This window comes from Macrosteles quadrilineatus, unplaced genomic scaffold, assembly GCF_028750875.1.
Source record: "Macrosteles quadrilineatus isolate MER2022 unplaced genomic scaffold, UCM_ALF_1.0 Scaffold_1__1_contigs__length_201487025, whole genome shotgun sequence".
Lineage (NCBI taxonomy): Eukaryota > Metazoa > Arthropoda > Insecta > Hemiptera > Cicadellidae > Macrosteles > Macrosteles quadrilineatus.
In genome coordinates this window covers 90570089-90582699 of record NW_026542594.1, presented here as the reverse complement: position 1 = coordinate 90582699, position 12611 = coordinate 90570089, and the positions used below count along the sequence as shown (strand labels likewise).

Genomic DNA, 12611 nt, shown 5'->3' with positions numbered 1-12611 from the left:
AAATGGCCCCAGGGCCTCACTCGCTAATTATTTACCTAAAAAGAAAGTTTCCTGCACAACTTCACGTTATGCTCTTTCCAATGACACCAAAAACATGTCAATCGGTTCAGTAGTTTCGGAGGAGTAATTGTCACAAAAATCCTGCTTGCGTATTAATTAAGTACTAGTGTCCCTGTTGCTCGAATTTGAGCAATTGCTAAGTATTACAGGCGTTATTTTAAAACTAATAACAGTCATAATTTCTTATGACTTTAAAAGATTCGATTCAAAGATTATGGAAATACTCAAGATGTTCATAACAGATCGATATCATCACAATTTCTTGTAAATATCTTATCATTTTTCAAAAGCTGATGATCATGTTTTTTGTGTTTTCTACAAATAGCCTTAGTCATAGCCGCATTCGGTGGTCCATAATAACAATGATAAACTCTAAAAGAAAACATTATTTCTATTTTATTCTCCTTGGTGGTGTTCTATGACCTTCCTATCTTTCCATAGTTTGCAAATCGGCTCTTTCAATGATTACTTAGAAATGCAGCACAGTGTTCTTAAGAAATTGAGTTTTGTTTTTAGTATATCAAATTATACAGGCTCTATACAGGCTCTCTCGCCTTTTTCCATTGTAATTTTTACGCCAAATTCAAATACCGTATTAAATATTTCATTTCAATCAATTAAGTGAATGTTGTAGCAAACTATTAAATTAGCAAACTTATTGAATGTTTACAATTAACATATGTTCTTCTTCTCACTTTTAATTTCTGACAACAGCTGGAGTTTCATAACAATGTTTGTTTCCCATGTTAATCTTATGGAGAAATACAAAACTTTAAAGGGCCCCAGGGCCTCACTCTCTAATTATTTACCTAAAAAGAAAATTTTCTGCACAAATTCACGTTACACTCTTTTCAATGACACCAAAAACATGTCAATCGGTTCAGTAGTTTCGGAGGAGTAATTGTCACAAAAAACCTGCTTGCGTATTAAATAAGTATAGATTAAATAAGTATATAGATTTATTGTTTTCAAAAAAATATTTATGTATCTGTTTATTGTTATTTCATTGTTATTTATATTGTTTATTGTTCTCACAAAAATATTTATCATGTTTATTGTTATTTCATTGTTATTTATATTATTTATTGTTTTCTACGTTAGTCCATGTGCCATTTGTTGTATACATATCTTCGTTATTCATTCAACTATGCTTATCGTTACTCAGTTCTTTCTTTGTCCAAGTTTTTCACATGTATACTTTACTCTTATTATTGTTATATTTTACATTCCTTTCATTGTTATTATTATGGGTTATCTAGTCATAATGAGCAATTTTAAACTCAATCAAACTGTAAAATTGGTGTAAATCCGTTGGCAAATAAATAAATAAATGATAGTTTTGTAGATTTTAAGTTTAGTGTGATTAGACAATAATCTTGATGATATTAATTTGTTTAGAGCATACATACTTCTACTGGCTAGGTTTATTATATTCTTTATTTCTATGTGTTCCTCACTTTGTAAGCTGACAATAACTCCTAAATATTTAAAAGACTCAACTTGTTCATACTGTTGTTCTATCATGTTCTACTCGTTCTCTGCTCCCCTTCCAAATCTGACAAGTTTTGTTTTGTTGTAATTTATTTTCAGGCCCACTGCTCTTGTTTCTCTTTTAAGGTTTTCAAACATTTCCTGGAGTTCTTCTCTGGTCTCTGCAAGCAGTACTACATCATCTGCAAAGGCGAGCACGCTTATCTTCCTTCCAATTCTTATGCCATATTCTGTATTCTTAAGCTCTTTAAGTGCTCCCTCAAGAGCTATATTGAAGAGTGTAGGTGAAATAATATCTCCCTGCCTAACTCCTGTTTTTATGTCAAAGGATGTTGAGTAGTCATTTTCTATTTTAACCTTGCTCTTAGAGCCATTAACACTTAAAGTAGCCAATTTTATTAGTTTATTTGGGATTCCAAAACTTTCCATTCTATACAAAATTTTTTCCCTATGAATGCTATCATACGCTTTGCTAAAATCGATAAATAGGCCATAGAAAGATTTACCAAAGTCCCAATATTTAGCTATTGCTTCCTTAAGAATGTATATTTGATCTGTTGTGGACCTGCCCCTTTGAAAACCAGCTTGGTGCTCTTCAATTATTTCCTCTGTGTATTCCTCAAGTCTCTTCTGGAGTATCTTGGACATTACCTTATAGGAAGTACTTAGTAATGATATTCCTCGGTAGTTGTTTGGGTCCCATTTGTGACGGTGCAATTTCGTCCTGGGACAAAATTGTACTGTCGGTCTCGGATAGCTAATCTAATTGAGTATGTCCAGGGTTATTAGTAATAAAATAGTATTTGGTTTTAAAATATGGGCTCAGATATAGTCGTTAAAGCATCAGCTTCCAGTAAATGACACATTCATCACTGCCCGGGTTAAGCCTTAATTTAAACAAATTAGTTAATTTAGAATAATTGGCGTTAATTCTGTGAGTGAAACACTGGTCGTAACTAACTAAAATCGTTAACTTCGAAAATAAAACAAATCTCTACTTAATGGATATACCGTGATTCACTTTTAGAATAAAAACCAACGCTGCTTACAATAAACCGAATCGATTGTCGCGGGTCCACGAGCTAATTCGCCCTGGCCTAACACCTAATATTCGACGATGCCAGAGTTATTTCACCACTGGCTAATTTGAGGAGCTTTTTAGCTTTTTTGAGTAAATTTGAGGAGAAAGTAAAAAGACAGGTATTTAACCCATTTGCATCGGCTTATTTATTTACCAAAATTACCAGTAGGTAAGCTGAAACAGTAAAAAAAATTAAAAAATATTAAACTATTTTTTTATGATGTTTTAATAGCTGAAAATAATAATAAAATGTATATTTGTACATATTTTTGTATTTTATATGTATATTTATATGTATTTAGGATAATATTATACTATTTTTTATACTTCTCAAAAAAATAAGTGCATACCTGCCTGTATTTCATAATTATCAAATCATTCAAGGAATGTAATATTTTGCTGAACAAATTTAAATATTTATATATACATATAATTAAATATTTGTATATACATATATATATATATACACACACACAATTTTTGTAAAGATCAACTTTTTGTTTGTCAAAGTTTAGATACATAAATTATTGCATAATTTTCAATAAAAATACCCACAGAATTGTTTAAAATTATAAACACAGTATAAAAGGTAATTGGAAGTACATAGAGACTAAAGCTGTAAGCGAGATGGCGTCAGTATGGCACAGAGTGCGGCACGGCACGGCGCTGTCGTGGTTGCAGCGTCGCGTCACCCATGCCTCGCGTTACCATACTATAGCCCTCACTTACTAAATAACACTTATTGCATGGTTTGATTGAAATTTTGTTGTAAATACCCATAAATTTAAGTTCAGTTCCATTCATTTCAGGAAAATAAAAGAGTAAACTAAAATCATGTGTTTTATTTTTACATTTTAGGGTAGGTCAATTATTATGAAACAATGAATACAAACTGTTCAAACTATCATTTTCAAAATGTGTGGAATGCTTTGAAATTATAAATGTCCACATCTCAGGGTAAAACACGAAGAAACATTGTTCAAACTAGTAGTTTCGAAGGGTGTGATAAGCTTTGAAGTGATCAATACACAAAGGTACATGACAAGTGTCACATTCATAAGTGGTTTAACGTCTGATACCATGAATATAGCACACTTTGCATCGTTTGGCAGTCTTTGAACCTTTTTTCTCAGATGGTTGGAGCTTTTGAGGAAAGTGTCTTCCTTGTAGGCGCTGAGGGGGTGGGTTTGGAGGCGTATGTCTTTCAGGTAACGCAACTGCACACTCATTTATAATTTCTTCGACTAATGCTTGCCGGAAAGTGGCAAATGATCGATTTGCCTTGTTACCGTTGAGGAGTTTGTGCACTATGAATGAATTCAGCACACACATATCAATTATGTAAAAAGCGATCTTCTTGTATGATTTTGCATACCTCCTCAATATGTTATTTTGGCTCAATATTTGATCCCCGCGGTCAACCCCACCCATACTGTAGTTATAAGCCTGAATAGCTAGAGGTTTTATTTTGCTATTTCCGGTTTTCCAGCACCTTTTATTAGTTTCGTAGTAGTCGAATTTGTGCATAGTAGTAATCATGCACACGTCCTTCCTGTCAAGCCACCTTATAACCAAAATGTTTTGGAATGATCTGGCACTTGATTCGCCGACTTCCAATTTACATTTTCTCAAGTCTTTAGGCATTTTCGCACGGTCACATTGAACTGTGCCACAGGTGTTTCTACCAAGATTGAAGAGCTTGTGGATTAGTATCGGTGATGTATACCAATTGTCGATATAAAGGTTGTATCCTTTATGTAGGACGTCACATCGTTCACACATTTGTAGTACGACTTTCTGGCTGGCCGGGAGGTCTCCAATTTTGTCCTTACCAACATAAATATCAAAACTGCAAATATATGCATTTGTTGAGTCGCATAGTTTATAGAACTTGATCCCAAACCGGGCTCGTTTTTTTTGGGTTGTACTGTATATACAAAAGTCTACCGCGACACTTGACAAGAGACTCGTCAATAGAAATTTCTTGGTTAGGAATGTAATTACGGTGGAATTTACTTTCCACTAGATCAAACAGGGGCCTTATTTTGTGAAGACGGTCAGTCCGGTCGATATTGTCGTTGTTACAAAAATGCAAGTATTTACTTATGGCTAAGAACCGATCACGGGGCATTACATTTCCGAAAATAGGTGTATGGATCACTGGTGATCGACTCCAGTAACTTTGAATGGTCGGCTTGTCGACAAGTCCCATAAGAATACATAGTGCTATGTACACTCGGACTTCATTTGGTGTAACAGGGAGGAAACCTATAGCACCTTTTTCGATTGCGTAGGCGTTAGTCTCATTCGTCATAAGTGAAACTACTTCATCGTCAAAAAATGACGAGAAAACCTTGTACCTGTCTCCAGCTCTTATGCCTAAATTTTGGTTTAGGCTAGGACGTCCAGTCAAATCATGAATGATTGGTGTAAAATCTTCGTTACTTAGAGGTTCGTCCCAAATCCATGTAGATTTTTTGTGATATAGTCTAGAATAGTCATCAGTAAGCGCATCGTTTTGTTCAATATCCAACATGTCAAGATCAGCATTGTCAATAATTTGGTTTCGCACTTCATTTAGGCCTACATTATTTACAGGATGGCTCAAAATATTGTCATTTACAACTATCATGTTAGCTTGGCTTTCATTTAGGGTTATGTCAAAATCATTTCACTATCACGTACACACTCACGATAACTTGCCATTGTTTGTTAAATACAAAACTGCCGATCACAACATTACTAGTCACATAACTACTAAAGCGAAACTGACACTATGTCCACAAAGATCGATCAATAAGGCGGGAACATTATAGCGGGAATATTATGGCGGGAACGTTATGGCGGGAACATTATGGCGGGAACATTTTGCGGGAAGATTGTGGTGGAAACAAAAACAACACAAAATTAGCGGGAAAATATTAGTAAACAGGTGGTTGACGCTCGGGAAGACGGCTGGCGGCTGCAGGCGTTCTCGAGCCTCTGACGTACCAGTACGTCAGCCGTGATACTGGGCATTGCTGACTTGACGTACTGGTACGTCATCCGATGCAAATGGGTTAACTGATACTGTAAGCTATTTCTTTGCCAACCTAATAAACGGTATCAGCAATCTGACACATACTTTCTCCCATTAGCTTGTCAACAACCATTATCATGGGTAAGCAATGAGAGTAACTATGATATTTAAAAGGTAAAATCATAAAATTGGATTAACTTATGCATTTACAACCGGTTTTAATGACTGGATAAATGCCTTTTAAAGAGTTTTAGATGTTGAAAACAGAAGTGTACATTATATTGGATCAAATGGAAACAAAACTAAAGTATTGTACACAATTTTATGAAAAGTAAAGGTGTTGATGACAAAAGAAGGTGTCTGAGTGTATGGCAACACTTTTATAGTAGTATTGTAAGTTGGTGTGGGGTGAAGGGGTGGGAGGGCGCTACATTTTTGGTGACTAGTTGGCTCTAGCAAGTAAATCCGCCCCTGATCACGAGTCTCCCGGGTGTAACCAAACCGCTTTGATTATCTTTCAATGTTTATCTTAATTTTTCTAGAACCTGCCTTCCCAATTAATTTAGCCGATGTCGGTTAAAAGATAGTGATACGATGATTGCCATAGCCACTTGCCTATGTTGTTCATTTATCTCTGATGTCTGTTACTACACACAATGATGTCACCCCAATCCGCCCATACCCAGCTAAAGCCTCCAGACGCTTTTGAAGGCAACAAAAATATGCAAAACTAGCAGAGTACCCGTCCTTCGTACGGGGTTGGAATATAAGTATAAAATGCTTATTGCAGTTATACTCAAGCTTTGCTTTGAAAACATATGTTTTATTACATTTTATTTCTAACATGTGTTCAAATTATTCTTTTGTTTACTTGTTGAATTGTTTATGTTTACTTACAGATTGTGATTTAATAAAAACTTACTTTATATTTTCTTATACAAAATGTGAACTTTTATTAGTAAAATTAGTGGAATCAACAATGGCGACGAGTAAAATGGTAAGTAGAAAAGAATTGGATTTGTATCTCAAGAAAAGGAAATTGCTAGAACTACGCTTGAACAAACTCAAGGATGATTTACATACATGTGAACATTCTCAAGATACATGCACTTACTATACCGATAAGCTTTCAGCAATATGGATTGACCTCGAAGCTACACAGTCAAATATTGAACTTCACACGAATTCAGTAGAAAGTGAATTAGAAATTCGATGGCAGTTAGAAGAAATACATAGAGATACGAACATTTCTTGAAGCAGAAAAGAAAAAGTACAATACACAAACTGCAATGTCTGCCTCTACAATATCTCAACATGTATCTAATATTCCTTTCCAGCCATATACACAAGAGGAAAGTTTTCAAAACTTCACTCGGCGCTTTGAAAACTACACAAAATTACAGGGAAACTTAAGTCCAAAGGTCAAAGTGGATTTATTTTTACAATCAATCACCCCACAAATACACGAACAGCTCTACGATCTTTGCATACCAGATGATCCACATAACAAGCCATATGAGGAATTGATTCATCTGTTGATGGCACAACTAGAACCAAAACCCAGTATTTGGGCTCGTCAGCACAAATTCACAACACGTACTCAACTCTGTAATGAATCTGTACAAGCTTACGCAAATGCTCTTCGAAAGCTCAGTGTCGAATGCCAGTTTACTTGTACACATTGTAATGAATCCGTATCTGAAATTCTACTTCGAATGCAGTTTGTCAGGGGACTAAGAGACTCTGATATACGTCTTCATCTTCTTCAAGATAAACTATTGCAACCGTTTAAAGAAGTAGTCGAGAAGGCAGCTACATTGGAACTAGCGAAAAGTGAGAGCAGAATAGTTAAGACAAATGAAAATCGAGAGGAAGTACACCAAGTATCGAGCAAGAACAAACACCTGGATAGTAAGTCAAGTAAATCTAATCATATACAACTCTCTGATTATCAATCTCGTTTTGAGAAACTGAAGAACAAGTGCTATAGATGTGGTGATGATTCACATAGAGCTCATCAATGTAAGTTCAAAAATGCAGAATGCAACTCGTGTAAACGTTTTGGTCACTTAGCAAGAGTGTGCTTAAGGAAACCAAACAAGGAAGTAAAACAATCAGATGAAACCGTAGAAAATACAAGTGATGACACTCATGAAATTTACCAACTTCATTCAAAATCAAATGACAAGTTTATGCTCGAGGTAAAAGTGGAAGGACGACTCATGACAATGGAATTAGATACAGGAGCGGCTCTCAGCATTGTATCATATGATACATTTAAACTTTTAAATTCTCCAAAAAGGATTTTCAAAACAAATGTTCAACTCAGGACATACACTGGAGAAATAATCAATCCAAGAGGAGTTGTTTTTGTAGATGTTCAGTACAAAGATCAAAGTTTTGTTGGAAAACTGTACATTGTAAACAAGTGTGTAGACTCTATATTCGGAGGAGAATGGATAAGAGAGATTCAGCTTGATGCAGCTGACATACATTCAATTAATTCAAGTGAAAACGAAAACATCCAAGAACTAGATGATTTGATGATTCGATACGAAGACATTTTCAAAGAAGGCATTGGGAAAATACCAAAAGAAAAGGGTCATTTTAATGTAAAAGACGAAACCCAGCCAATTTACATCAAACCTAGACACATGCCAAATGCATTAAAAGAAAAAGTAGAGAAGGAACTTGAAAGACTGGAGACTTTGGGTATAATCACACGTGTCGAATCATCCGATTGGGGCACACCCATTGTGCCGGTTGTCAAACCCAATGGTTCAGTCAGAATATGTGCTGACTACAAGGTGTCTTTGAAAAAAGTTATTAAAGACGAACATTACCCTATACCTCGGATTGATGATATCATGTCAAAGATGCATTGTGGAAAGATATTTTGTACTCTTGATATCAGTAATGCATACTTGCACCTGGAGATGGACGAAAACAGTGCCATAATGCAAACAATCAGTACTCATAAAGGGCTGTTTAAGGTGAACCGATTAATGTTTGGAGTAAAAGTGGCACCCTTGTTATGGCAGAGATTCATGGACAAAACATTACATGGCTTAGAAGGTGTACAATGTTTCTTCGATGATGTCATTATCCAAGGATCTAACCGGGAACAGCTTCTTCGCCGACTGAAACAGGTGTTCGAACGACTGAAGACAAACGATTTGAGGCTAAATAGAGACAAATGCAAGTTTTTCCAGACGAAAATTGAGTATTTAGGTCATGTGATCGATAGCAAAGGGCTACATAAGTCAGATACCAAGATACAGAGCATTCTGAAATGTAAAAGGCCAGAAAACGTTTCTGAACTCCGAACTTTCTTGGGCCTAGCAAATTATTACAACAAATTCATAAAGAATTTGGCAACACTGCTACATCCGATGAACCTACTGCTACGAAAAGGAAATCCTTTCAATTGGAATTCATCTTGTGAAAAGAGTTTTCAGAAGATTAAGGAAATTATCACAAGTGACGACGTTTTGGTTCACTTTGATCCTAGCTTACCTCTGGTCTTAGCTACTGATGCTTCACCGGTAGGTGTGGGAGCCGTTCTGTCTCACCGCTATAGCAATGGAACGGACAGACCAATTGCCTTTGCCTCTCGATCTTTAACAAAATCAGAGCAAAAATACTCTCAAATCGACAAGGAAGCCTTGGGAATATATTGGGGCCTGAAAAAGTTTTTCCCATTTTGTTATGGCCGCAAGTTTACTTTGATTACAGACCACAAACCGCTAGTCTCAATTTTTAATCCAGCAAAGACCTTACCAACAATCTCGGCAACACGGATATTCAACTATGCTCACTTTCTCTCCGGGTTCAACTATGACATAGAGTACAGGCAAACTGCTCATCATAGCAATGCAGATTATCTCTCACGTTTCCCTACCGAAGTTGTACAAGAAAATGCAATAGATGACCTCTCTAAGTACCACATAAACCAACTAGAAACACTTAATGTCAACAGTACCGTGGTGGCTAAGGAAACTATCAACGATTCTGTGTTGGGTCCAGTCCTACAGGCCTTAAAATCAGGACAATCTGTCGAACAATATGGATTTCACGATAACGAACTGTCCATTCAAGATGATTGTGTACTGAAGGGCTGGAGAGTCATGATACCTCAATCCCTCAAACCTCACATGCTTCGAGAATTACACGTAGCTCATTTAGGAGAAATAAAAATGAAGGCTTTAGCTCGCAGTTTTTGCTGGTGGAAAAGTATAGACAACAGATGGTAGCTGAATGTCGACAATGCATTGAACAATGCAACAACCCGAGAAAAACTATCCATCCATGGGAACAACCTACTAATCCATGGGAGAGAGTGCACATCGATTTCTTAGGACCAACAGATGGCCAACAGTACCTCATATTAGTGGATGCTTTTAGTAAGTGGGTGGAGGTGATACAGACAAGAACAACTACAAGTACATGGACAGTCCAAGAATTACGGAAAATCTTTTCAACTTTTGGGTTTCCTCAAATCTTAGTTTCAGATAATGGAAGACAGTTTGTTTCCCAAGAGTTCAAAAACTTCATGAATGAATGTGGGATTGTTCACAGAACAACGGCACCATATCACCCAAACTCAAACGGCCAGGCTGAAAGATACGTGCAGACTGTCAAGAAGGCGTTAAAATCCATGGAGGGAGAAAAGGGTACACTGCCAAATAAAATCCAAAGGCTTGTAATGCAACTCAGGCAATCCCCGAATTCAACTGGTACATCAGCATACGACTTAATGTTTGGAAGGAGTGTACGAACAAACCTCGCAATAATTGTTCCAACATTAGAACCGAACAAATTTCAGAACAAGGGACTCCAAGTCGGTATAAAAAGGAATTTCAAAGTTGGAGATAAGGTTCAAGCGCGGGTATATGTCAATGGATCATCCAAGTGGTACTCGGGCTATATAACTGAAAAGCAAGGACACGTAATGTACGTAGTTCAGCTGGAAGATGGGCGAATAACTAGAAGACATGTTGATCAGCTGATTCTTCGCAGAGTGCCTCAGCACAGTAAATAGAGGAGGAGGTGTTAACATATGTTTTATTTACATTTTATTTCTACCATGTGTTCAAATTATTCTTTTGTTTACTTGTTGAATTGTTTATGTTTACTTACAGATTGTGATTTAATAAAAACTTACTTTATATTTTCTTATACAAAATGTGAACTTTTATTAGTAAAATTAGTGGAATCAACAGAAACCATAAATTTCATTTTTAAGTTGTTTGAGTGTAGAGCTTTTGTTTGAAAATATAGAGATTAAAGAAATGTATACTGTTATGTTAATCTTGTAGCCTTTAGATTTGTACATTGAACAATGATATTGAATATTGTTTGTTGTTTGCTTGTTTTAGGATTTGAAAACGATCTTTAGCAAAGTATTGTTTGCAAACCTAGTCAGCAAAGGAAAGATATTGCCCAAATGTAGTTCTTCCTTAGAAACAGCTTTATTGAAAAGCCTTTTGGATAAGCCAGGGGAAACACACATACTTCTCCAACTGATTTCATGTGATCATGAAGCTTTCTCAGATGTCAATAAAGCTATAACAGACTCGTATAAGACTGCATTGACTCAATGCCTCAATCGCTTGTCTCAACCAGGTAGTTAGTCTCCATTCATTCAAGGTTTATAATCTCTATGCTATGTTTACAATTACAGTAAATTGTGAATCTATATTTGTAAGAAGCAACAGTGTATTTTTTAACTTACCAGTTATTGTAGCAGATTTTCAAGATTTTGTGTGACTATTATCATAAAAAGTGTTCACGATTTCACTCCACAGAATATGTTCACTATTTACCACTATTGCAGGGGTTGTATAACTTATAAAGGATTTTAATACCAACTTTTTAGGCCACTCTATCTGTAAAATCTATCTTGTAACACTTTTGAAATAGATAGGCTTTTAGTAGGATTCTTTTTTAATTTTGTACCTTCACACATTCTGTCACAACTATGCATAAATTACAGCACAGCTATTATCTATGGTTTTAAATCTAATATTCTGGTTGCTATTTTTCAGAGCCTGATACAAGGAAAAATATTGTAAACTTACTATATGCTTTGCTTTTATTTGTAAAGAACGATAAAGGATTTGAAGAAATCGGTGAATCACTTTACTATTTGTGTCAAACCAAAGTTCTGGATATTTTTAGTATTTTGACAATCTCAGGATGTCAAAAAGACATTTCTCTATACAATGATCTGAGGGACTGTGAAAACAAGAGCATGCTCCGCTACATTGATTGCAGTTCTGGTAACGATAAGGGAGCTTATGATTCTGTCTACGACAAAGTACTTAACAATGGCCAAATGAGTTTTGAAGAAATGTTTCAGCGATTATTCTCTCTCAAGTGTCATTGGGTTGAGGAGCTAGTGGTAAGTGGTTTAAGTTAAATGGATACACATTTTTAATGTCAAAAGCATGAATATACATTAAAACTTGTTTGGTTCCAACTCAATTTATTTATTCAATATACAAACACAATGACAAAGGGCATTTTAACACTAAGACATAAAAGGCTTGTCCGTAGCATTTCTTGATTTAACTTAAGTGTCTCTTTAATGCATCACATTTAGTCAGCCATAGTTTAATAGTTTTCTCTTCATAAACAGTAACAAAGCTTGGACAAAAAAACTAAAAACTATTTATCATGAGTATAAACATATAAAATTGAAACATAAAATAGATCCTTCCCTCCCCTGCGGCTGTTCACGGAGCAGACATGATCCCTTTAAAATCTGTTTTTTATGAATAACAATTAATTGATCGTAGCTCATCCTAAATTAACTTAGTTCTTTAGCAATAAGTGCATGCATTAGCAATAATCAAGTGTTAGGCCTTCGTTCATTGAGTTGAACTTCCCGTACGTGTTCGTCACAATGGTAGATAAGAATGAGATGAAATGTAGATAAGATGAGTTGAGCTGTTCCAG

At 35.6% G+C, this 12611-nt stretch overlaps 1 protein-coding gene across 1 annotated transcript in view; it reads left to right on the top strand.

The window, feature by feature from the left end:
* LOC128998808 (uncharacterized) overlaps positions 1-12611 on the top strand; it is a 261627-nt gene that overhangs the window by 54620 nt on the left and 194396 nt on the right. Inside the window, exons 4-5 of the mRNA XM_054425167.1 lie at positions 11030-11276; positions 11699-12054. Of these exons, the coding sequence (XP_054281142.1) occupies positions 11030-11276; positions 11699-12054 (603 nt within the window). The remainder of the gene's footprint in view (positions 1-11029; positions 11277-11698; positions 12055-12611) is intronic.